Source organism: Trichomycterus rosablanca, chromosome 15 (assembly GCF_030014385.1).
Source record: "Trichomycterus rosablanca isolate fTriRos1 chromosome 15, fTriRos1.hap1, whole genome shotgun sequence".
NCBI classification, from domain to species: Eukaryota; Metazoa; Chordata; class Actinopteri; order Siluriformes; family Trichomycteridae; genus Trichomycterus; species Trichomycterus rosablanca.
Genome location: NC_086002.1, coordinates 10,007,499 through 10,034,586, shown reverse-complemented (window position 1 = coordinate 10,034,586; position 27,088 = coordinate 10,007,499). Strand labels below are relative to the sequence as shown.

The 27,088-nt window shown below is 42.5% G+C and overlaps 1 protein-coding gene across 1 annotated transcript in view; it reads left to right on the top strand.

The window, feature by feature from the left end:
• epha6 (eph receptor A6) overlaps positions 1-27,088 on the top strand; it is a 203,034-nt gene that overhangs the window by 116,927 nt on the left and 59,019 nt on the right. Inside the window, exons 4-5 of the mRNA XM_063010467.1 lie at positions 9,867-10,022; positions 11,805-12,140. Coding sequence (XP_062866537.1) covers positions 9,867-10,022; positions 11,805-12,140 — 492 coding nt within the window. The remainder of the gene's footprint in view (positions 1-9,866; positions 10,023-11,804; positions 12,141-27,088) is intronic.

Genomic DNA, 27,088 nt, shown 5'->3' with positions numbered 1-27,088 from the left:
CATAAGTACATTTAGCATAAAATGTGTTCACCATTTTAATTGTAACATTTCACTTAAAAATCCTTGTTTTCTATAATATTTCCACAGATTTTTTTTTAATACGATTAATCGCGATTAACTATATGAAATTCTGAGATTAATCGCGATTAAAAATTTTTATCGTTTGACAGCCCTATATATATACACAGTGTATCACAAAAGTGAGTACACCCCTCACATTTCTGCAAATATTTTATTATATCTTTTCATGGGACAACACTATAGAAATAAAACTTGGATATAACTTAGAGTAGTCAGTGTACAGCTTGTATAGCAGTGTATATTTACTGTCTTCTGAAAATAACTCAACACACAGCCATTAATGTCTAAATGGCTGGCAACATAAGTGAGTACACCCCACAGTGAACATGTCCAAATTGTGCCCAAAGTGTCAATATTTTGTGTGACCACCATTATTATCCAGCACTGCCTTAACCCTCCTGGGCATGGAATTCACCAGAGCTGCACAGGTTGCTACTGGAATCCTCTTCCACTCCTCCATGATGACATCACGGAGCTGGTGGATGTTAGACACCTTGAACTCCTCCACCTTCCAATTGAGGATGCGCCACAGGTGCTCAATTGGGTTTAGTTCATCACCTTTACCTTCAGCTTCCTCAGCAAGGCAGTTGTCATCTTGGAGGTTGTGTTTGGGGTCATTATCCTGTTGGAAAACTGCCATGAGGCCCAGTTTTCGAATGGAGGGGATCATGCTCTGTTTCAGAATGTCACAGTACATGTTGGAATTCATGTTTCCCTCAATGAACTGCAGCTCCCCAGTGCCAGCAACACTCATGCAGCCCAAGACCATGATGCTACCACCACCATGCTTGACTGTAGGCAAGATACAGTTGTCTTGGTACTTCTCACCAGGGCGCCGCCACACATGCTGGACACCATCTGAGCCAAACAAGTTTATCTTGGTCTCGTCAGACCACAGGGCATTCCAGTAATCCATGTTCTTGGACTGCTTGTCTTTAGCAAACTGTTTGCGGGCTTTCTTGTGCGTCAGCTTCCTTCTGGGATGACGACCATGCAGACCGAGTTGATGCAGTGTGCGGCGTATGGTCTAAGCACTGACAGGCTGACCTCCCACGTCTTCAACCTCTGCAGCAATGCTGGCAGCACTCATGTGTCTATTTTTTAAAGCCAACCTCTGGATATGACGCCGAACACGTGGACTCAACTTCTTTGGTCGACCCTGGCGAAGCCTGTTCCGAGTGGAACCTGTCCTGGAAAACCGCTGTATGACCTTGGCCACCATGCTGTAGCTCAGTTTCAGGGTGTTAGCAATCTTCTTATAGCCCAGGCCATCTTTGTGGAGAGCAACAATTCTATTTCTCACATCCTCAGAGAGTTCTTTGCCATGAGGTGCCATGTTGAATATCCAGTGGCCAGTATGAGAGAATTGTACCCAAAACACCAAATTTAACAGCCCTGCTCCCCATTTACACCTGGGACCTTGACACATGACACCAGGGAGGGACAACGACACATTTGGGCACAATTTGGACATGTTCACTGTGGGGTGTACTCACTTATGTTGCCAGCTATTTAGACACTAATGGCTGTGTGTTGAGTTATTTTCAGAAGACAGTAAATCTACACTGCTATACAAGCTGTACACTGACTACTCTAAATTATATCCAAGTTTTATTTCTATAAATAATGTTTTCATGTTGTCCCATGAAAAGATATAATGAAATATTTGCAGAAATGTGAGGGGTGTACTCACTTTTGTGATACACTGTATATATATATATACACACCAACTGGTCCTTGATTAAAAAAAAACTTTTTCTCAACTACTTCATTAACCTATTTACCAAATGTAATTTATTATTAAGATTAATTAGTCTAGACACACCAAAGCTTGGCTCATGCTAGCTCAAACCGGCTAGGTTTTCCATTAGTGTAGATGCTGGCACTTTTTTTTTCCAGAATACACATCGGGCGTAGTGGCACAAAAATGACAAATATGGTGAACAAATGGAGTTCTTTTCAAATGTAAATAAATTCTTATTGATTTTTAATTTGTATAAAGGTGGTCAAGTGTAATTTTATTTGTGCTTAATTAAAGCAATAAGCCACATTACTGTGATTTTAGCACGGGGATGAAGTTTTTGGTACGACGCGAAGCGGAGTGCCTAAAACTTCTTTCCCCGTGCTAAAATCATAACAGTAATGCACGGTCTCGAGTGGCTTATTGCTTTTATAAAACGGCGGTCAACATAAAATATAATAAATACAACAATGTTTAATTCATAAATGTATTTATTGTGTATAAACTTACAATAAAGCATTCTTCCGCGACGCAAAATAGTTCGATTAACAGTGTTGCTAGGCAACATGAGGGCGAAAATAACATTAACTTTTTGTATTCAGTGGCGTATTAATATGGAATGATGTGAGGTGGTCATAGGTGTGCGTTTATCGGGGATTTTACAACGGCTTCGAACGCGGCTCAGCCAATCAGATTTTAGGACCGGAACTATCCGTTTTATAATCGGGTTTTTGGTACACTAGCTAACATCTAGCTAGTGCCAGCTAACATCTCCCTATTGTTTTGAATGGCCTGAGGCTAACTGTGTTAGCTTAGTAAGCAAAACTGTAGGGACATAATAACTGTAATTAAGTAGTGCGTGTAGAAATTCTACCTTATGAGCACGGTGTCTTATTAGAATCTAGATGGGCAGTAGGCAGCAAGGCAGCTCACTAAGTTTTCGAACAGACCTATTGTTTCTGTTATTTTGACCAGTGCTTCTTATTAGCCACAATTTTGCTCTACCTTGGTTGAAGATCCTGCATACTGGGTTTATTTTCAGTTCTTGTAGGTGGGAGGCTACACCTGGCGCCTCAGAGGCAGAAAAGCATCACCATTAGGGAAGTTTTCTCTTTTTTATGCCTAAAAATAAAGACGCAGATTGATTTACTAAAATCTCACCTCCTTCACTGTATGTTACACATTACCTTCTGTCTGATGTGATCTGATGTGATAGCCATTATCTACCTGCGCGAAGAAGGAAAAAGTTTTCTAGTTCTATTGAGTTAGCTCTTGTGAAGTCCATTAACTGGACTTCTTTGATTGACCTCAAAGAACACGGTTGGGCGGTAAGTCGAAGAGCACTTAGCGCTTGGTTTGAACTTCTTCAACAGTCGGAAGTGATGAACTCATACGAATAAGTGGTTGCTGGAATTAAACTCACCGTTTAGTCCCCTTCATTCCATAAGAATTGAGGCAATGAAGTTACTGGTAGAAGCACCAAGCTGGTGAAATGATCTATAATTAATGTGGAAGTAAATATAGAAAAGGGAACCGTAGAAACCATGTTTGTCAGGACCCCATCCTAAAGTGCTAAATAAATGCTGCAGTAATGTATACTTCCCCAAACTAAACCACTTCTACGCAGAACAAGCTTCTAGCTTTATATTAATATCTGCCTTACAGCCAAATGAATCTGTAGACCACTGAGAAAGTTCACCAGTTCTTTTTAGGATTTAAATAAACATTTTTTAAATAAACCATTTTTATTTGCTAACTAGCTGTTTATACATTTGGATTCAACTTCAACATCATTTTTGGGTTAAGTTTAGGACCTATGAATGGATGGATGGATGGATGAATGGACAGATGGATGGAGAGAAGGATTGATAGAGGGAAGGATGGACAGATGGATATACAGGGACACTTTTATATACATGGATGGATGGACGGGCTCTTCTATATACATGGATGAATGGATGTACAGAGGGATGGATGAATGGATGTACAGAAGGACGGATGGATGGATGTACAGAGGGATGGATGAATGGATGTACAGAGGGACAGATGAATGGATGTACAGAGGGATGGCTGGATGGATGTACAGAGGGACGGATGAATGGATGTACAGAGGGATGGATGGATGGATGGATGGACGGGCTCTTCTATATACATGGATAAATGGATGTACAGAGGGATGGATGAATGGATGTACAGAGGGATGGATGAATGGAGGGACAGATGGACAGTGAGAAGGATGGATGGAGGAAAGGATAGATGGATGGATGTACAGAGGGACGGATGGATAGATGGATGGATGGACGGACTTCTATAAACATGGATGAATGGAGGGACAGAGGATTGGATGAATGGAGGGACAGATGGACAGTGAGAAGGATGGATGGAGGAAAGGATGGATGGATGTACAGAGGGACGGATGGATGGATGGATGGACGGGCTCTTCTATATACATGGATGAATGGATGTTCAGAGGGATGGATTAATGGAGGGACAGATGGACAGTGAGAAGGATGGATGGAGGAAAGGATGGAGGGATGGATGTACAGTGGCTCTGCTACATACATGGATGGATAGATGATTGGATGGACGAAAGGATTGGAAGGAAGGATGGACGGGTGGATGTACAGGGGCTCTGCTATATACATGGATGGATGGACGGACACAAGGAGGAACGGAGGGAAGGATGTACGGACAGATGGATGTACAGGGGCTCTGTTGTATGCAAGGATGGATGGATGAATGGATGGATGGATGGACAGAGGAATGGACAGATGGAGGAATGGACGGATGGATGTAACTGGCGAAGGTTCTGCAAAGAATCATCATTATTGTCCATTGTGTGTACAGAAATGCAGCATCATCATCACAGAGTGTTGACCTGGTGTGTAGAATCAAATATAACTGTAGTCCAATTCTAATCAGTACAACAAGAAGAGGTCTGAGCTTCCTCAACTGTAGGGAGACTTCTTGTAGAGTCAAGAACAACCTCACTTGTTGCTGAACACATTTCTCTGTTCCTTCATGGTAGAATAGAAGAGGTTGGGGAATTGCCCATAATTATTAAAAGTTGTGCGCTGAAACATGTTAGCAGATTCGTTATTTTCCCCCTGCCTGGCTGCTTTGGTGTCGAGAGTGGGACCATTCTGCAGCGTGTTTGCCTGTAGGACTGCTGGGCAAATGCTGCAGAATCGTACCACTTTTGAAATCACTGCTCTTCAACATCCTTCCCCTTTAAGGCTCTTGTACTGTTTAGTGCTGGAATTGTTGCTAATTGCATAAAGGAAGCAGGACTGTAGGAATGCCGCTAGTTGTTGCAGATGCTGTTTGTACTCACTTGAAATCGTGCCTAATAGAAGTGGCATGAAATGTGAAACTGACTAAGTAGTAAAAAAGCTTCCACATATAAAAAAAACAAAAAAACAAGCCCAACTTCATAAACTAAAAGTTCATTTTGTTCACGAGCGCAGGAAAATAAACAGCAGCAGATTAGAAATGCAGCCAAACACCCAGGCCAGAAGAAACCCGGTACCGAACGATACATCTTCTAACAGACAGAAACATAAAGGCCACTATAATGCTTATAGAGCTGAAGGAAGGAGCGATTGTATATTGTGTCAAAAATAAAATTAGCATATTTGCTAGGGAAGGAAAAAAAATGAAAATAAAATAAACACAAAATTATATAAACGGGCACTTGGGTGGAGCAGTGGTAAATTACTCTACCCTACTGCCCAGTGGTGCTGTCGGATGGCCTATGGCTGTGTCTTGAGAGGGAGGCATGTTCGAAGCCCCAGTGATGGATTGTCGTCCTGTCCAGGGTGTGTATATACAGTGTATCACAAAAGTGAGTACACCCCTCACATTTCTGCAGATATTTAAGTATATCTTTTCATGGGACAACACTGACAAAATGACACTTTGACACAATGAAAAGTAGTCTGTGTGCAGCTTATATAACAGTGTAAATTTATTCTTCCCTCAAAATAACTCAATATACAGCCATTAATGTCTAAACCACCGGCAACAAAAGTGAGTACACCCCTTAGTGAAAGTTCCTGAAGTGTCAATATTTTGTGTGGCCACCATTATTTCCCAGAACTGCCTTAACTCTCCTGGGCATGGAGTTTACCAGAGCTTCACAGGTTGCCACTGGAATGCTTTTCCACTCCTCCATGACGACATCACGGAGCTGGCGGATATTCGAGACTTTGCGCTCCTCCACCTTCCGCTTGAGGATGCCCCAAAGATGTTCTATTGGGTTTAGGTCTGGAGACATGCTTGGCCAGTCCATCACCTTTACCCTCAGCCTCTTCAATAAAGCAGTGGTCGTCTTAGAGGTGTGTTTGGGGTCATTATCATGCTGAAACACTGCCCTGGGACCCAGTTTCCGGAGGGAGGGGATCATGCTCTGCTCAGTATTTCACAGTACATATTGGAGTTCATGTGTCCCTCAATGAAATGTAACTCCCCAACACCTGCTGCACTCATGCAGCCCCAGACCATGGCATTCCCACCACCATGCTTGACTGTAGGCATGACACACTTATCTTTGTACTCCTCACCTGATTGCTGCCACACATGCTTGAGACCATCTGAACCAAACAAATTAATCTTGGTCTCATCAGACCATAGGACATGGTTCCAGTAATCCATGTCCTTTGTTGACATGTCTTCAGCAAACTGTTTGCGGGCTTTCTTGTGTAGAGACTTCAGAAGAGGCTTCCTTCTGGGGTGACAGCCATGCAGACCAATTTGATGTAGTGTGTGGCGTATGGTCTGAGCACTGACAGGCTGACCCCCCACCTTTTCAATCTCTGCAGCAATGCTGACAGCACTCCTGCGCCTATCTTTCAAAGACAGCAGTTGGATGTGACGCTGAGCACGTGCACTCAGCTTCTTTGGACGACCAACGCGAGGTCTGTTCTGAGTGGACCCTGCTCTTTTAAAACGCTGGATGATCTTGGCCACTGTGCTGCAGCTCAGTTTCAGGGTGTTGGCAATCTTCTTGTAGCCTTGGCCATCTTCATGTAGCGCAACAATTCGTCTTTTAAGATCCTCAGAGAGTTCTTTGCCATGAGGTGCCATGTTGGAACTTTCAGTGACCAGTATGAGAGAGTGTGAGAGCTGTACTACTAAATTGAACACACCTGCTCCCTATGCACACCTGAGACCTAGTAACACTAACAAGTCACATGACATTTTGGAGGGAAAATGACAAGCAGTGCTCAATTTGGACATTTAGGGGTGTAGTCTCTTAGGGGTGTACTCACTTTTGTTGCCGGTGGTTTAGACATTAATGGCTGTATATTGAGTTATTTTGAGGGAAGAATAAATTTACACTGTTATATAAGCTGCACACAGACTACTTTTCATTGTGTCAAAGTGTCATTTTGTCAGTGTTGTCCCATGAAAAGATATACTTAAATATCTGCAGAAATGTGAGGGGTGTACTCACTTTTGTGATACACTGTATATATATACACTGATCAGCCATAACATTAAAACCACCTCCTTGTTTCTACACTCACTGTCCATTTTATCAGCTCCACTTACCATATAGGAGCACTTTGAAGTTCTACAATTACTGACTGTAGTCCATCTGTTTCTCTGCATGCTTTGTTAGCCCCCTTTCATACTATTCTTCAATGGTCAGGACTCTCCCAGGACCACTACAGAGTAGGTATTATTTAGGTGGTGGATCATTCTCAGCACTGCAGTGACACTGACATGGTGGTGGTGTGTTAGTGTGTGTTGTGCTGGTATGAGTGGATCAGACACAGCAGCGCTGATGGAGTTTTTAAACACCTCACTGTCAGTGCTGGACTGAGAATAGTCCACTAACCAAAAACATCCAGCCAACAGCGCCCCATGGGCAGCGTCCTGTGACCACTGATGAAGGTCTAGAAGATGACCAACTCAAACAGCAGCAATAGATGAGCGATCGTCTCTGACTTTACATCTACAAGGTGGACCAACTAGGTAGGAGTGTCTAATAGAGTGGACAGTGAGTGGACACAGTATTTAAAAACTCCAGCAGCAGTGCTGTGTCTGATCCACTCATACCAGCACAACACACACTAACACACCACCACCATGTCAGTGTCACTGCAGTGCTGAGAATGATCCACCACCCAAATAATACCTGCTCTGTAGTGGTCCTGTTGGGGTCCTGACCATTGAAGAGCAGAGTAAAAGCAGGCTGAAAAGGTATGTAGAGAAACAGATGGACTACAGTCAGTAATTGTAGAACTGATATGATGAAATAGACAGTGAGTGTAGAAACAAGGAGGTGGTTTTAATGTTACATTAATTTCTTTGATATAAAAACATGAAAATAACTCAGCAGCTATTACACCTCTTGTCTTGAAACCCTTTAATACAGATATATCAAATCTGTAACACTGTTTGTCAAGAGGGCATGCTGATAGAGGAAGATTAATTACTAATAGTTAATGATCTACATATGGTGCCACTTATCAAGCACACCGTGATGATTAAAAAAAAGAAAACTTTCTGAAGTAACTTTCTGACGCAGAGTTCCACAGTACCAGCCAGTGCCATATTTATATTATGAAATGGTGTCAATGTAATTATAAGCACCGGAACAGCAAATGTGTCTCCGTAATGGTGTTTTTCTGGGATGAAAACTACTTTTAGCACTGCTATTATGCAGAATGTAACATGACTTTCAGCACATCGAAATGCATTTCAGCTATGTGTCCTAATGACTGGTATTATTCAATGGCTTTGATCTTCTAATGACGTGGGATATTAAACATGGGGGTTTGTCTCGCAGCATATACACTGAAGTGCCAGAAAAACTGGTACACCACACCAGTCTTATATTTGGTAGGTCCCCTATGGAAGCATAGGACTGCAGAAATATGGGGCATGAACTCCACGAGCTTGCAGGATTATTCTGTAAGCAATGAACACCATACTTCCAGCAGAGAACTGTCCACAACTCTGTTGCATTCCGAAGTGTAGGAGTTCTGCGTTCCAGTATTAGCAAATTCCACGTCTTCTCTAAGATCTGGTGACTTACGTGGGAATGGCAAACCCCCAAACTTAGATGAGCATTTCTCTAACCATAATTTGGCGTCTCTAGACGTGTGTGGTGGTGCAAACCCATCAGAATCAATGCAGGATCTGAAAGGGGGCACACATAGCGTTCACCCGTCAGAGATGTTTGTAGACATACCAGGGGTCCCATGGTATTCCAGCAAAACAAACCCCCATACCATTATGGAGCCACCACCACAATTTACAGTTGTCCACTCACTGTACACTTTATTAGACACTCCTACCTAGTTGGTTCACCTTGTAGATCTAAAGTGAGAGACGATCACTCATCTATTGCTGCTGTTTGAGTTGGTCATCTTCTAGATCTTCATCAGTGGTCACAGGACGCTGCCCATGGGGCGCTGTTGGCTGGATATTTTTGGTTGGTGGACTATTCTCAGTCCAGCACTGACAGTGAGGTGTTTAAAAACTTCATCAGCGCTGCTGCGTCTTATCCACTCATACCAGCACCATGTCAGTGCTCTGTGGTGGTCCTGTGGGGTGATGAACTACAGTCAGTAATTGTAGAACTACAAAGTGCTTCTATATGGTAAGTGGAGCTGATAAAATGGACAGTGAGTGTAGAAACAAGGAGGTGGTTGTAATGTAATGGCTGATCAGTGTAGATTCCTATAGCTCCACCTCTTATGTGGTATTTGAGGATTAAAAAAGCAGCACAAGGTAATCTGGGAATTGTAGTTTGCATTGTTTCAATGGTTTCTAAATTGGTCATACCTAAACACAGTAAAAATTCTGCAAGACACAAGTAAAGGTGTTATGGGGATTTGCTCAAAACTGATTAGAATTTAGGTCCCAACCTGCTGCAGCAGATCCCTGAACAACTGTTCATCAAAATAACTTCAGAGGTTTAGTGTCACAGCTGCAGCGGTGATATAAATCATATGCAAACCAAACATGAAGCATTAACTCATAATCATGCACCTCCTCCTAACCCCTTGTGGTTTTCACTTTGTGTTCACAGCCTGCAAACCTGGTTTCTACAAAGCGTTCGCGGGGAACATCAAGTGCTCCAAGTGTCCTCCACACAGCTACAGCTATACCGAGGCATCAGCGCTATGCCACTGTGAGAAAGGCTACTACAGAGCAACCAAAGACCCACCCAGCACGGCCTGCACAAGTCAGTTCACCTCACTTACAACACAATCATCTGACTAGGCCAGGGCCCACATTTTGTCCGTTATTCAAACAATGCATCAAAATGAAACACAAAACGAAATATATTTAATTAATGAAAATGATGGCAATCTGGTCCAACTGTGGTTTACAACAAGTGACGTAAAGCCTTCACAAGGGGGTGGTTGTATACAAGTTTATTTTGTGTTTTTGTGCCTGTTTTTGCGTTTTCTCTCTATATATTTTTTTTTGTTTGTTTGGCTTGCGACCCACCCAAGCATTGCGACCCCGGGTTTGAAAAACCCTGGACTAGGCTACACTACTCCACATTCTCTTTCTGCTCTGATTTACATTTAAATGCACTGCATTTAGCAGGTGCTTTCATCCAAAGAGACTTTAAGTTCTGATTACATATAACCAACTGACAGTTAAGGGTTTGCTCAAGGGCCACGAACCACCGACAGGTTGTTGTTCGACCAAGACTCCAAGTTGTATGCCAGAGGACTTTAACTCTATGGCAGCTGGTACAAACCAACAAAAGGAGCTACTGTGGCTCAGATTGGAGATGATTTTAATACTGGTAATGAGGTAAATGTGTCAGTTAGGCAGTCAGAGTGCACATGCTAACCCTCGTTTACCATCTAAAGCACCTACAATGGGCACGCAGGCATTAGAACTAAACCACAGATGTGGACAGGGGTCAGCATGGGCACCCTGACTGGTCTGCGGCTGTGCAACCCCATACGCAACAAACTGCGATGCACTGTGTATTCTAACACCTTTCTATCAGAACCAGCATTCACTTCTTCAGCAATTTGAGCTACAGTAGCTCGTCTGTTGGATCGGACCACACGGGCCAGCCTTCGCTCCCTACGTGCATCAATGAGCCTTGGCCGCCCATTACCCTGTCGCTGGTTTACCACTGTTCCATCCTCGGACCACTTTTGATAGATACTGACCATTGCAGACCGGGAACACCCCACAAGAGCTGCAGTTTTGGAGATGCTCTGACCCAGTCGTCTAGCCATCACAATTTGGCACTTGTCAGACTCGCTCAAATCCTTACGCCTAACACATCAACTTTGAGGATAAAATGTTCACTTGCTGCCTAATATATCCCACCACTAACAGGTGCCGTGATGAAGATATAATCAGTGTTATTCACTTCACCTGTCAGTGGTCATAATGTTATGCCTGGTCGGTGTACCAATGAAGGAGGCAACTTCATAATGACTTTCATTTTATTGGAATGGGAGGTTTAACAAGTGTCCATATACCATATAGGTTCTGTATAGGGTCAATTGTCCATATACTTTTTGACCATATAGCATATATGCACTGGAGGTATGTTAAGATTAATAAAGATTGGGGTTTGAATCTTGGTGCTGGAGCCTAGGCATTGGGAGGAGTACTTGTCAGTGTGCTCTCAGTGCCGGTCCCATGCCCAGATAAAAATAAGGAGGATGTGTCGGGATGGGCAAATTAAAAAATGGAAGCAGCCAAAAAAAGCAAATTAACATGACAATCAGTGGCAGTTACAGTACATACCACAGATAAACTCCAAAATCCATATATACCAATAAAGTGGGCAACTCCATATTGATGCTCATTTTATTGCAATGGGAGGTTTAACAAGTGTCCATATAGGTTTTGTATAGGGTCAGTTGTCCATATACTTTTTGACCATGTAGCATATGCACTGGAGGTATGTTACAAAATGTCCTTGTTACAGTTACCTTGTTTCGCCCTCATGGCTCACATCCTGGTCACATCTCTCTTCTTTCAGGGCCTCCCTCACTCCCTCGCAACGTAGTCTACATCATGAACGAGACGGCGCTGTTCCTTCACTGGGCTCCGCCAAGTGACGCAGGCGGCCGGAAGGATTTGACGTACAACGTGCTCTGCCATCGCTGTGGGGGTGCGGGCCAGGTATGCCAACCGTGCACCAGTGATGTGCGCTTTGTGCCCCCACCTGTGGGCCTCACTCGCACCTCCGTGGCCGTGCTGGACTTCGTAGCCAACGCTAACTACACGTTCCAGATCGAGGCGGTGAACGGGGTGTCGGGGATGGGCGGAGCGGCAAGACAGATGGCTAATATCACCATCAGCACCGAACAGGCCGGTAAGTGCTGTTTTAACATTGCATTGCTCGATTAAAGCAGCAGTACATCACTTTGGTCGGTGTGAAAATTCCTGTCATGCTCAGGTGGCACAGCGGTACAATACGCTAGCCTGTTAATGCTGAGATCAAGGGTTTGAATCTTCGGGGCGGGGCTTAGGCATTGGGAGGCGCACTTGTTGGTGGTCTCAGGCCTGAATAAAATAATGAGGATGTGTCAGGATGGGCATCCGGTATAAAAATTGTGCCATATCTGGCAACCTGGGTGCCTTGTACATGTACATCTTTTTCTAAGCAAAGTAACATGACCACAGATAAACTCTAAAATGAATATATACTAATAAAGGGGGAAACTCCATATTGACGCTCATTTTATTGCAATAGGAGGTTTAACAAGTGTCCATATAGGTTCTGTATACGATCAGGTATCCATATACTTTTTGACCATATAGCATAAATGCACTGGAGCTATGTTACAAGGGTTTGAATCTCAGGGGCGGGGCTTAGGCCTTGGGAGGAGCACTTGTCAGTGTGCTCTCAGTGCTGGTCCTAAGCCCGGATAAAAATAAGAAGAATGTGTCAGGATGGGCATTCGGTGTAAAAACTGACATGCCTTTACCTTCAAGGACATACACATCACAAATCCCCCTTATCAATGACATCAACAAGTGGACATTTCACCTGAGGCAAGAGATTATAGTAATGAAACAAGACCTCTTTACAGCTAGTATCACAGGTATAAAACACCACACCATAATGCAAAGTTCGCAAAGTTAGAAGGGTGTTACCTTGCACCTCACTCATCACCGCATCTATGATGCTGTCATCAGGTTGCTTTAAATTTCCACTCACTTTATCCTTTTAAAAACTCAATCTACATAATTAACATCACCAGTTTAGTTTACTTTAGCACGTAAAGTTGCAGGTGAAGACAGAGATGAGAATAAAATAATACATCTTACCAAAGAACAAAAAAACCTGTCAAAGTCTACACCCACGTTTCCGAAGTGTGACATTTGACGATGATGCAGACACTGCCGGCACTGTCAGTGAAAAATATTTAAACACAACAAAGGCAAAAAATAAAAAAAAACATACTTTTAAAGGATTTAAAAGGATTTACATTTAAAGGATTTCGATATTTACAAATGAAATTTAAATCCTGTGTGTGTGTGTGTGTGTGTGTGTTGTATTTTTTTTTGGGTTAAGAACTGATAAGACACTTATCTTACAACGTGGAACTTATATATTTAGGTAGACCTTAAGTAAAGTAAAGTAAGACTTGCTTGACTGTGGATGCAGAGCAGGTATTATTTAGGTGGTGGATCATTCTCAGAACTGCAGTGACACTGACATGGTGGTGGTGTGTTAGTGTGTGTTGTGCTGGTATTCACTGCTGGACTGAGAATAGCCCACCAACCAAAAATATCCAGCCAACAGCTCCCTGTGGGCAGCGTCCTGTGACCACTGATGAAGGTCTAGAAGATGACCAACTCAAACAGCAGCAATAGATGAGCGATCGTCTCTGACTTTACATCTACAAGGTGGACCAACCAGGTAGGAGAGTCTAATAGAGTGGACAGTGAGTGGACACGGTACTTAAAAACTCCAGCAGCGCTGCTGTGTTTGATCCAGTCATATCAGCACAACACACACTAACACACCACCACCATGTCAGTGTCACTGCAGTGCTGAGAATGATCCACCACCTAAATAATACCTGCTCTGTGGTGGTCCTGTGGGGGTCCTGACTATTGAAGAACAGGGTGAAAGCTGGTTAAAAAGGTATGTAGAGAAACAGATGGACTACAGTCAGTAATTGTAGAACTACAAAGTGCTTCTATATGGTAAGCGGAGCTGATAAAATGGACAGTGAGTGTAGATGTTATGGCTGATCAGTGTATGTACATTTGTAACTATGTTTTTGTAATGGTCAAAATTCTTCTTTAATACAAATCTACACCAAAAATAAGTCCTATAAGGAACCCTCTTACTGTATCAGCAAATGTTTTCATTGCCTGGCTCCAGGCCCTTGAGTTTGAAAGGCTGTATGATATATCAGTACACGGTTGTTCTGAGGTGAGACTTGTGTTCCTCTGTAGACTTCTTCCAGCTCCGTGGGGAAATATGAGTGCACCACGGTCCACTCCGGTGCTATTCTCAGTGTGCTGAGCAAACCTATTTCCAAGACAGTGGGCTTTCGTTCAGCGTGTCATCGGAGGAGCTAGTGCTTCTCCTCGGCCGGGCTCACTTTCACACTAATAAAGATATACTACTGCACCTCAGGACAGCATGTTCTGGGTTTTTTCACGCTTGCTCCTGGTGTTGTCAGCAGATATGGCGAAGACCTGTTCAAGACTCTTGCTTAACAGTATTAATATGCCCTGTAGGCTCTACTGCCCAGCCCCTGACCCTCAACCTTTTTACTGACTCGTATAGTAACTATATGTACCCGGTGTCTGACCTCTTGCAGATGAATTACTCTATTGCTGTGGTTGATCTTGGTTTGCTCTTCATACTTCAGTGGTTGTTATTCTGATTCCCTTTAATAGAGCAATTTAAGTGAGTGATAGACCTTGCAAAATTGTTGTAAAAGAACAAGAACAAGAGTGTCAGCTGATGAGTCTGTTGAGTCAAGCAGATTGACTTATCATACTTTGCCTAATTTGGCTAAATTAAAGAAGCCCCTTTGTCTTCCTATGAGAATTTTAGAGCCCCCTCTAAATAGGTGGGCTTTGTAATTGCTAACTTTATGACAAGTTCCGCCCACTGTGCCAGCTCTTATGGGATGACGTGATTTTCATGCATCTTGAACCCCGGTTCAGTGCCATTCTACTTATAGCAGAAGCCAATATAAATGGGTTATAATTTATCCCGACCCTAACCGGGATAAAGCAGATTATAAAAATGATGATGATGATGCAAAATATCCAAGTGCAAAATATATTTAAGGTAGTACCAGTACAACACAACAACAAAGCTCAAATCTCTATTTTTAATCTCGATTTGAAAAAAGCCATTTTATTTTACATTTGTTCTAGTAGATGCCACTTAGGTGCAGTAGTAAAACATGCTAGCACACCAGAGCTGGGATTTCGAACACATTGTTTCGGATCTCAGCTCTGCCATCCGAGATAAACAACGATTAGCTGTTGTTCACACAGGGTGGGAAAATCGGTCTCACCGTACACGAAGCTGATTTACATATGAATTCATCTCGTGCAGGTGAAAAGATGCAGTCGGTACTGCACACGTGTCGGAGGGGGCGTGTGTCAGTTGCGGGGCTCCTCAGTCAGCAGTGGAGGGTAGTATTGGTACAGAGGACGTGTGATGCAATCAGGGTAATTGGATATGACTAGATTAGGGAGAAAATGTGGGGAAATTTTTTAAAAAGGACAATAGTTCTGTTCTGGAATTTAAATGCGTGTTGTTGGTAGGACTAGTGGTCGTGTTTGTGTGCTGGGACTTTTGTAATAGCTTGTAAAGCTCAGTTCGGATCAGGTGTTGGAGCCTGGCAGTAACAGTCCACATGCTCCGATGCCTTCTGCCAGATGGCATGAGGGTAGAAAGTGCAAGAGAGAGGTCAGCGACTGCGGGTGGCTGTGGAAATACAGCAGGAATGATAAACAGCTCATTACAAGTCAAAATTGTGGACATGTCTGAGATGTCAGATATGGCACTGCGTGCAGGCTGTGGGTAACAGGGTAAAACTGATGGTGTAGTTTCTCTCGTCTTTTTGGTGAAGGAGATGCTGATTGGTATTGATGGCATTCTTGATGATGCTGTGATTGGTGTGGTGTGCTGTGCGCTGGGTGAGATCAAATCTCAGCAGAACAACCCTTGACCAGCCCCTCAATCTGCCACCTGCTGACTCCAACACCCACCGTCATTACACAGAGGGAAAGAGGGTAGAATTATAAGATACTCTTCTAGAGGCCGCTCAGGTGGCGCAGCGGTAAAGTACGCTAGTGCACCAGAGTTGGGTTTCTAGACACGTCGTATATAAACTCAGCTCTACCTTTCCGACTGGGTTGGGCGGCAGTATGAACCACGTTTGGCTGTTGTTCATGGGTTTAGCGGGTAGAGTCGGAGCATTGGTTCTCATAACTGGTGCAACTGCGGCCCCTGCTGGTTGACTGATGGCGCCTGCACAGGGCTGAGGAATAACATTGAGGGGAGTGTGACCCTCCGTGCGCAGTGTCTCTCGGTGTATGAACTCGGCTCGTGCGGGTGTAAAATGCAAGTCTGTACCGATTGCGTGCCGGAGGGGGCGCAATTCGGTTGAGTGGCGTCCTCAGTCAGCGGCAAGGGGTTAAACCAGTATAGAGGACATAATCAGGGTAATTGGATATGACTAGAATGGGGATAAAAATTGGGGGAAAAAAGTGGGAAAAAATAGATAATAAAAAAAAAAAAAAAGATACTCTTCTAGTTTACACAAGTTCTCTGTATTTATACCCATCAGCCAAAACATTAGAACCACCCCTTAAAATATGCAGTGCATTGCCTAGGAATGCATTAAATGCTCAGGGATGCATTAAATGTTGAGCTGATGGTAGTTACTTGCAGTTGGGCAGCGCTGCACTGTGGCTAAGTGGGAAGCACTGTCGCCTCACAGCAAGAAGATCCTGGGTTTGATTCCCAGGTGGGCGGGCTGGGTCCTTTCTGTGTGGAGTTTGCATGTTCTCCCCGTGTCTGCATGGGTTTCCTCCAGGTGCTCCGGTTTCCTCTCACAGTTCGAAAACATGCAGCCATGCTAATTGGGGACACTGAATTGTCCTATAGGTACCTAGCCACTAGGATAGCATAATCCAGTGCATTGTAGTGCCGGTCCCAAGCCTGGATGAATAGGGAGGGTTGTGTCAGGAAGGGCATCCGGCGTAAAAACTGTGCCAAATCAATAACCCTAACGGGAGCAGCCGAGGAAATAAATAGAGTAGTTACTTGTAGTTAATGTGTTGAATGCAGCAGACATGATCAGGCATAAAGACCCAAGTGACTTCAATAATGGCCAAATCATTATGACTAGGGTTGATGTACAGTGGAACCACGCCAGGTTCCAGTCCCATCTTGTAGGAGCACACCAGGTTCCCGTCCCGTCCAGTAGGAGCACGCCAGGTTCCAGTCCCATCTTGTAGGAGCACACCAGGTTCCCGTCCTGTCCAGTAGGAGCACATCAAGACCCTTTACATCTAGTAGGAGCAGCATTGTTGCCCCTGCAGTCTCAGGGGTTCATTGTCGCCTCTGGTTCTGGTTCTCTTGTGTCCGGTTGGGTTTTCTCTTGGTACCCTGATTTCCTTCCACCTTTCAAAAACATGTGGTGGATGAACTACTCTCAGTTGTCCCTATATGTAAATTAGAATGAGTCTATGGTGCATCATGATGGATGGGTGCCTGGATGGGACAGGGTGGAATCCTTCCTTGTAGCCAATGGGCACTGGATCCACTTTTCCCCTGAATAAGATGAAACAGTTACTTAAGATTAATGAATGACACAGGACGTCAAGCCACTGTAAATCATCATGATGGTTCAGCCCAAAGCCAGGAGCTTATTTTCTATTTATCAGCGTGTTGTGTAGCACAGATTTTTGTTCCCTCTCTCCCCTGTAAGGCTGTTTAGCCTCAGATGATTCATTAATGGGAGTTAGGCAGGCTGGGGATGATCCAGGTCTGAGCATTTCCCTCCAGAGCCCTGGGAAAAGGAGCAGTGGGGTCACTATCCACCGTGTTTTGTTTTCTTCTTCTCACTCCAGCTGAAGCTAATGAGAACGAGTTAGAGAGAGGTTTATAGACGCTGCCTGTGAGCCATTGGATCCTGCAAAGCTGTCAGAATTCCTGCTGGAACAGTTGATGCAAACATAATTAAAAGCATATCATGTTTCTGGCATATTTAAACTTGCTTAGATTTGCATTGGCTTGTACTAGTACGTACCAGCGAGCACATCAGTAGAACAGACAGTTTACTTGCTACCACTGGGATCCAGGGTTTGAATCCCCAGCTGTGCTATCTGTAGGTCGGACGTCTACAGACAGACACGATTGGGGTCTTGCCACAGCACACATTTCCAATTTGCTTCAACTGCCCAAATTATTATTATTTTATGCATTTTCTCCCATTTTCTCCTAATTTAGTGTAGATCCCAGATTTTTTTGCAGTTGAGGAGGGTATATTACTGCTCATGACTCCTCCGACCCACGCTCAGTCCTTAACGGGATCCTTTTCCACCCATGCACTCTGCACAGGCGCCTCTATCCGCCAATCAGGGTCCTCACACAACGTTTTGAAGACCCTGCGCCCATATTTTGGTCATCCCTCCCTGCAGGCCCTGCCAGTTATGCCTGCTAGATGGTGTCTAGCTGACCGGTGGCAACGCTGAGTTTCGAACCGAGGAGTTCAGAATCTCGGTGCTGGTGCACTAGCGGAATATCCCACTGCGCCACCTGGGCGCCCTGTTAGTATTATATTGTTATCATCATCTTTTCATCATCCTAACCCATTTTATAATTCTAATAGATTAAAGGCCACTGGCGTTGCCCTGTTTGCATGATACTTGGAATCTCTTGATAATGTTATGGACTGTAGATGGTGAAATTCCTTAATTACTTGCAAGTATGCATTGAGAAACGGTTTTAAACTGTTGGACTATTTGCTGACACAGTTTTTGGAAAGCCATTCTTGGTATTTGTATATACAGTGGAACCTTGACTTACGAGTGACCCAACTTACGAATTTTCCGAGATACGAGCTGTCACTGTACGATTTTTTGCTTTGTGATAGGAGCCGAGATCTGAGTTACAAGCGAGCGAGCGAGCTTACACCACCCGCCACTAGGTAGGCCAGCGAGCGTTCAGTTCACCTGGTTATCTTGCCGTACAAGCAAGTGAAAGCGAGGAAAGTGTGGCGAAAAAGCCAAACGTCAGTGAAGAAGAAGAGTAAGTGAAGTAAAATTTTTTTATTTTTTTTAAAGTAGCAATTAAGTTTAGCGATAAAGTGTAGCATAGTGTGTATGTTAAATGTAGCAATATATTGTAGCATTAAGTGTGTAGCGAGTAAGTTAAGGGATAGAGCACGAAATGAAACACTCCCCCAACTTCCTCCGCCAATCTCCACCTCCGCCAGCATCTTCGTCTTATTTTCAAGGTAAATACACTTAATAAAACCAGTTTATTTCTTTACATTCTCTTCTATTATGTATTATTATTTTTTAAACAATATTTGTTATTTATAAAATACATTTTTCTTATTTAAAAACACGTAACAAAAAAAATCGGTGTGGTTTTTGGGGGGCTGGAACGGATTAATAGCGTTTCAATTCATTTATTGGGGAAATTTGATTTGATATACGAGCAAATTGAGTTACGAGCTTGATCACAGAATGAATTAAACTCGTAAGTCAAGGTTCCACTGTATTTGTGGTCATTTCTCAAACTACCCATTCTACCCATTCTTACACTGCCCCTGTCCTAACTGTTGGATGCATTAAATAAAAAAAATCAGCAGATATTTACAAACATCATTATTGTTAATAAGGTAAAATAAGAAATATCTCTTTCCTGTGCTGTTCTTTTAATTAAATACATTAAATAAAGTTTAGAAGGCTTATTGTTATGCTACCATGGAGGTTTCACAAGGTACTTAATATATGACTGCTAACAATTGCCAGACATCATTTAAAATAGAATGTTTAAGAGCTAGATTTTTCCCAGCTGAGCTACATAACTGCAATTACATGTTCCATATCATTTTTTAAACCAATCTTTCCTGCCTACCATAGCTTGAAGGTATTTTTACTTACCCGTTGGGACTTTGCCACCTCATGGTACTGGCCTCAGTGTTTGTGTAAATCTTACCCTCCTACCAATACTCCAGCTCCACTAATTTAAAGATGAAGAAACATCTTGATTTTTGTGATAATTAGGACAAAACAACAGAGAGCCCAGATGGTTTTCAGTGTCTGCAAACATACTGGAAGAGTTTTTGTCAGGCCTTTGTGACAGGTACAGTATGCAGATGAATAATAATTACAGTGTGTACGGTAATAGAACAAAGCGAGGCACGATATGTGAGATACGGTACTGTGCAATAGTCTTAGGTGACCAGAACTTACACAACATGTGTATGTAATGCTCAAGCATGTCTTGCAAAATCCTGGTGTAATAGACCTTTTTTAAAGCAGTTATGTTGACATGAAACAGTAGGACTAGTTAGTTAGTAGTGGTTAGCAACAACATTTAATTTAGAGGTCCTTCACACTTTGGTTTTAGAGAGCCTGGGTCCTGCTATTAAGTGTAAGGTTGACAGCCCAAAGCTCTACCCACTAGGCTACCACTTGCCACCCTTGGGACAGTGGTAGCCTGGTGGGTAGATCTTTGGGCTCTCAGTTTGGACTTTTGAGCGATACCCTTAATTCTGTCTGCTCCAGGGGTTCCATACAATGGCTGATCCTGCACTCAGACCCCAGCTTCCAAACAAGCTGGGATATGCAAAAAAAAAGAATGTTATTGTATATACGACAAATAAAGGCATTCTTTTTCTTTTTTAGCCTATAAAAGCTGTTTCTGATTTTTCTTAACAGTGCATTTACATTTTCTGTATTATATTTATTATATATGGTCATCTTACCATTGCTAAAACAACAAATCTAATGTTGGTCTAAGACTTTTGCACAGTACTATATTAATCATAAAAACAGGCTATGAAGATGCATGGTGTTTGTACATTGCTGAAGCTTCTGCAATCACATGAAGGTGGAAGGACGAACCTGTTAAACACTTAAACAGATGCAGCAGAATTTTAGTTAATTAACTCCTTAAACATCCATGTTAAAACAATTGCTCCAGTAAGTGTTCATCTGGACGTGTAAGTGTTCATTTAACCATATTCATCCCCAGACAGATGTTCTAACATTCCCTCAGACTAATGATAAGCGGGGTGAGAGAGAAGCCTGCAGTTTTTTTATGAAGAGCTGCAGAACAACCCTAAAAGAAACAAAAACAGTTCCACAGTGAACAATAAGCAATTATCTGCAGCTTAATAATCTGTTTCTACACACCATACAAAGGAATTCTGTGCTAAAAATATAGCACAGAGATACGAGTTTAAATGTGCACAGCTGCACTTAAGTGGTACAGCAGTGTAATACGCTAGCCCACCATTGCTCGGAGCTGAGATCAAGTCTCAGCTGTGCCATCATCTGGTTAGCTTTGTCTTGGTAAGGATGGTGAATGGGAATCACCTTCTTGCTGTTTCACCGACCTCTACTATGTTTGCAAATTTGGAAATTTTTATTCTTGCTTGATGTAACACTTAGGCTACTCAGTGTTCTGTATGATGTCCATATTTTCAATAGCAAACAGGGCTGGACTGCAGGCCACCCAGGCTAGCACCTGCACTCTATTACTGTTAATCCATGCTGTTGTGACAAATGCAGAATGTTTATTACAATTACATAAAAGTGTATGTTGCTCTGCAGCACGGTGGCTTGGTGAGTAGCACTGCCGCCTCACAGCAAGAAGGTCCTGGGTTCGATTCCCAGGTGGAGCAGCCTGGGTCCTTCGTGTGTGGAGGTTGCATGTTCTCATGTCTGCGTAGGTTTTTTTCTATTTCTGCTGTATATAATACTTAAGCTGCTTAACCGTCTGGGGTGACCATTGTCTTACATTGTTGTCTTACATCATGTCACACATTTTCAATAGGAAACAGGGCTGGGCTCATGGTGACTCAGTGGGTAACACTGTCTCCTCACAGCAAGAAGGTCCTGAGTTCGATCCCCAGGTGGAGCGGCCCAGGTCCTTCGTGTGTGGAGGTTGCATGCTCTCCGCATGTTTGCGTGGGTTTCCTCCGGGAGCTCCTGTTTCCTCCCACAGTCCAAACACATGCAAGTGAGGTGAATTGAAGATACTAAATTGTCCATGACTGTGTTTGACATTAAAAACTTGAACTGAGAGGAAACAGGTTTGGACTGCAGGCCACTTAGCCTAGCACATGCACTCTCTTACTGTTAAGCCAGTTGTATTACAAGCAGGGACGTCCCTGAAAAATGTCAATTGGATAAACGTGTATGCTGCTCCAAAATGTTGCTGCGCACCCCTCAAGTTTTATATTTATTGTCGTCTCACATTGTCTTACATCATATCACATGTTTTCAATAGGAAACAGGTCTGGTCTGGACAGGTGTGGCCTAGTGGTTAAGGTACTGGACTTGTAAGCCAAAGGTTGATGGTTCAAGCCTCACCACTGCCAGGCTGACACTGTTGGGCTCCTGAGCAAGGCCCTTAACCCTCAATTGCTTAGACAATATACTGTCACAGTGCTGTAAGTCGCTTTGGATGAAAGCGTCTGCTGAAAATGAAAATGTGATGGTCTGCAGGCCACCCAGTCTAACACCTGCACTATTTTACTGTTAAGCCATTCTGTTGTACTACATGCAGAATGTTCATTAGATTTACCTTGATGAGACAAGCAGGGACATCCCTCAAAATGTCAGTTGGATAAAATGTGGCTGTACCCCTCAAGTTTCCTATTTATCCTATTAAATCCTACCAGCCAAGAAAATGAACCTAAAGAGACGTAAAATGTTGTAATTAACACGGACACTGCCGTTAAGGTCCAGATTTGATTTCAGTTCTACATTTGAGTTCTACATTCAAGTTCCTTTGTGCTATATCTTCACATCGGATTGAGAACATATAAAAATTGTATTTTTAAGAAAGATAGAGTCTATAGGGGCCTGTAGTCTGACTGACCGAGCCTTTACCTGCTGGAGTGAAAGTGGTGAGGTTCTGAAAATCAACACATTTATGCTGACTAGAATGCAAGCTGCACCACGAAGACATCAAAAATGAAGACCAGGCATTCACTTTAAAACCAGCCAGAGCCAGCGGTGTGTGTGTGTGTGTGTGTGTGAGAGAGAGAGAGAGCGAGAGAGAGAGAGAAAGTGAAGGACATTTCAAATGTTAATACATTCTCTCAGTTGGAAGAGCAGCAGCTTGCTGTGCGGTTCCCACCATCGCACTGTTTATTTTTTTATTTCCTATTTTTAGTTTTCGGATAGACTCGTCAAACCTGAGCTGTCAGATTTATTGTGTGTGTGTGTGTATGTGCAGGCAAGCATGTGTGCAAGTATAGAAAGCTCTGTCAGAAGAGCTCTCATTACTGAACACACACAAAATCGCAGACAGTCAGTCATGAATAGACACACACACACACACACACACACACACATGATTTGCAGACATGCAAATAGATACACATGTACAGGCAAGTGGTCACTTCTGAGTGAATTAATTTCCCTTTTTCCTGTCAGAATTATTGGCACTCTTGGTAAAAAACAGGTAAAACTGTGGTAAGTTAGCTCAATTGCATACCAAAATATCAGCAAAATTTAACCCTTAAATATACACCAATCAGCCAGAACATTAAAACCACCTCCTTGTTTCTACACTCACTGTCCATTTCATCAGCTCCACTTACCATATAGAAGCACTTTGTAGTTCTACAATTACTGACTGTAGTCCATCTGTTTCTCTACATACATTTTTAGCCTGCTTTCACCCTGTTCTTCAATGGTCAGGACCCCCACAGGACCACCACAGAGCAGGTATTATTTAGGTGGTGGATCATTCTCAACACTGCAGTGACACTGACTGGTGGTGGTGTGTTAGTGTGTGTTGTGCTGGTTTGAGTGGATCTGACACAGCAGCGCTGCTGGAGTTTTTAAACACCTCACTGTCACTGCTGGACTGAGAATAGTCCACCAACCAAAAATATCCAGACAACAGTGCCCCGTAGGCAGCGTCCTGTGACCACTGATGAAGGTCTAGAAGATGACCAACTCAAACAGCAGCAATAGATGAGCGATTGTCTCTGACTTTACATCTACAAGGTGAACCAACTAGGTAGGAGTGTCTAATAGAGTGGACAGTGAGTGGACACGGTATTTAAAAACTCCAGCAGCGCTGCTGTGTCTGATACACTCATACCAGCACAATGAATGATTCACCACCTAAGAATAATACCTGCTCTGTGGTGGTCCTGACCATTGAAAATAAATGTAAATGAAGGTTAAAAAAGTGTGCAGAGAAATAGATGGACTACAGTCAGTAATTGTAGAACTACAAAGTGCTTCTATATGGTAAGTGGAGCTGATAAAATGGACAATAAGTGTAGAAACAAGGAGGTGGTTTTAATGTTATGGCCGATCAGTGTATAATTGTGAGTCAAAAGGGAACTCTGTATCTTTGGTCATGACTTTGACATATGTTAATCAGCTTTAAATTTAAAACATTGATTACCATGACAACTATTTGTGTTACACTTAAGTGTAAGTGTACACCTTGTTTATAATTTGGATGCATTTCTTAACATTGCATTTGCATGCCCTGTTTGAGAAGTTTGAAAAGGGGATGTGGTGGAACTCCACCTAGAACATCATTGTACACCTCTTGACCAATCAGCAACCTGTGCCCTCTCAAAACTGTGAATCAAGCATTGGACTGTCCATCCAGGACCACTGATCAACTTCAGAGCCATTCTTTTACTTTTATTATGTTTTATTGATCTCAGTCAGTCTCCACCATCACAAGACATCCAAAGAGAACTTTGCTGTGAGTACTAAGCCTGATTTCACGTCAATCTAATCCTGCACCAGAGAAAGTGCACGCCAAGGCGAGACTTTTAAGGTCGATCTCCACTGAAAACCAGTGCACAATGTGAGTTTAGAAGATTATAAACACCACCCAGAGATGCAACTGTTTAAGGTTTATGGCAAGCTTGGTGAAAAATAAGGAGCAGTCACAAAAGCTAAGAGAGGGGATCATTTAATTACACCAAATGGTCAATGGGTATATGAGTTCCCAGACCTTGGACGTTCCTACAGACACCATTGATGCAGCTACAAATTTGCCTGCCTGCCTCAGTAATCTCATCAAAACAATAAAAGACTTGTTAAAGAACAACAAATGACCTGATGAAGGCTTGGAGAAATGTGTCAGTGGCAACCATAAGAAGATCACTTACAACCAAGGACTTAATGGTCAGACTTGTTTTTTTGTTTATTTACATTTACGGCATTAAGTAGACGTTTTTATCCACAGCGACATACAGTACAGTAGACCCTTGAGTTACGAACGGTTTACCATACGAACATTTTGGGTTACGAACGATCTTTTTCAACTTAACGTACGAACAAATTTCGGATTACGAACAGAAATTTGCAAAACACATGACGTCACGAACAAGTCTCTCTCCATATAATATACAGTGAGCGAACATTCGGACATTGGACGATGTTTTTCTGGTGTTTTCTTTATATTTTGTAAAATTCTATATTAAAATGGCCCCAAAGAAGGTGCAGAGGAAGTGTATTGGTGAGAAAATTATCAAATCTATTACATTTGTTGTTGTATAATTACTCCTGCCAGTAGCTGTCACTGTGTATCAGACAGAGGGGACAGTGAGTGAGAGAGAAGAAGGAAATCCGCTCAGTAAAGTAGTGTTTCTTTCATGCAATTACACCTACAAAATACAATACTATTGAAATAAAGAAGGAAATAATAGAGAAATATGAGAGTTATTGTTGTTTCTGGTAGATACATTTTAAATAAAAACAAGGAAATGTATTACGGTGTATGGTACAGCACACGTACTGTACTGAAATGTGATGTGTGTATGTACAGTACAGTACTACTGTGTATTATTGTTTATTATTGTTTATTACAAGAATGTCTAGTTTAATTTAAGATTTAAGGGAAAATGTACTTGTATTTATAACAAAAAAGACCATTTAAGACATTAGAAAGGTTAGGTAAGGGGGAGTTTGGTAGGTATGGCACGGATTAATTCTATTTACATGATTTTTTATGGGAAAAATAGGTTTAAATAACAAACATTTTGACTTAAGAACAGCCCTTCGAAACCAATTAAATTCGTAAGTCAAGGGTCTACTGTATTGTGACAGTATACAATTTAAGCAATTAAAGGTTAAGGTCCCAACAGTGGCAACCTGGCAGTGGTGAGGCCTGAACCGGCAACCTTCCGATTACTGAAGAAGTACCTTAACCACTAGGCTACAGCTCTATTTTTAGAATTATATTGTTATATACCATATAATAAAACAGTAATTATTTACCCTGCATTCATTACAGGTGCCTTTATGTAAGGATATTACATTTGTATTGGTACCTAAATGAAAGATACAACAATCTGCACCCACAGAAGGATGGTTAGAGCGTTAGAGCGGCAAACATATTGAAAATCATGGTTGAAGATTTGCTGAAGATTTGCTTCAGCAGCAAATAAGAGCATTTATATCGTCATTTCACATTAAAATCTATCAGCCTTTGGCAAGAAGCTTAAATTGGATTGTGTTTGGATCTTCCAGCAGGACAATAATCCAGCTTACATGCCTGAAGCCACACAAAAATGGTTTGATAACCACAGAAACAAGCACGTGTCATTGACATCACATTCTATTGACCCAAACCAAAAAAAAAAAACTTTGAAGGTTGGATGATCCAGAGAGATTCTGCAGCATGGTGTTGCCAGATTTCTTGACCTTGTTCACCAGTTTTATCAGCCTTGTAGATGCACACTCTGAGCTAAATGTACCAAGTGTTTCATATCTTTTTTACACTGCATTTGTGAGGAAAAACTGCATAAAACTGTTGTTCAAAACCAATAGTGGGTGTTCAATTGTAACATGTACAACATTATTGCATATAGATGCATATAGAAATTAGTTCCCTCGCAAAGTGTGTATACTGTCACCAGTATACACAGATCAGGCATAACATTATGACCACCTTCCTAATATTGTGTTGGTCCCCCTTTTGCTGCCAAAACAGCCCTGACCCCTGAAGGTGTGCTGTGGTATGTGGCACCAAGATGTTAGCAGCAGATCCTTTAACTCCTGTAAGTTGTGAGGTGGAGCCTCCATGGATCGGACTGGTTT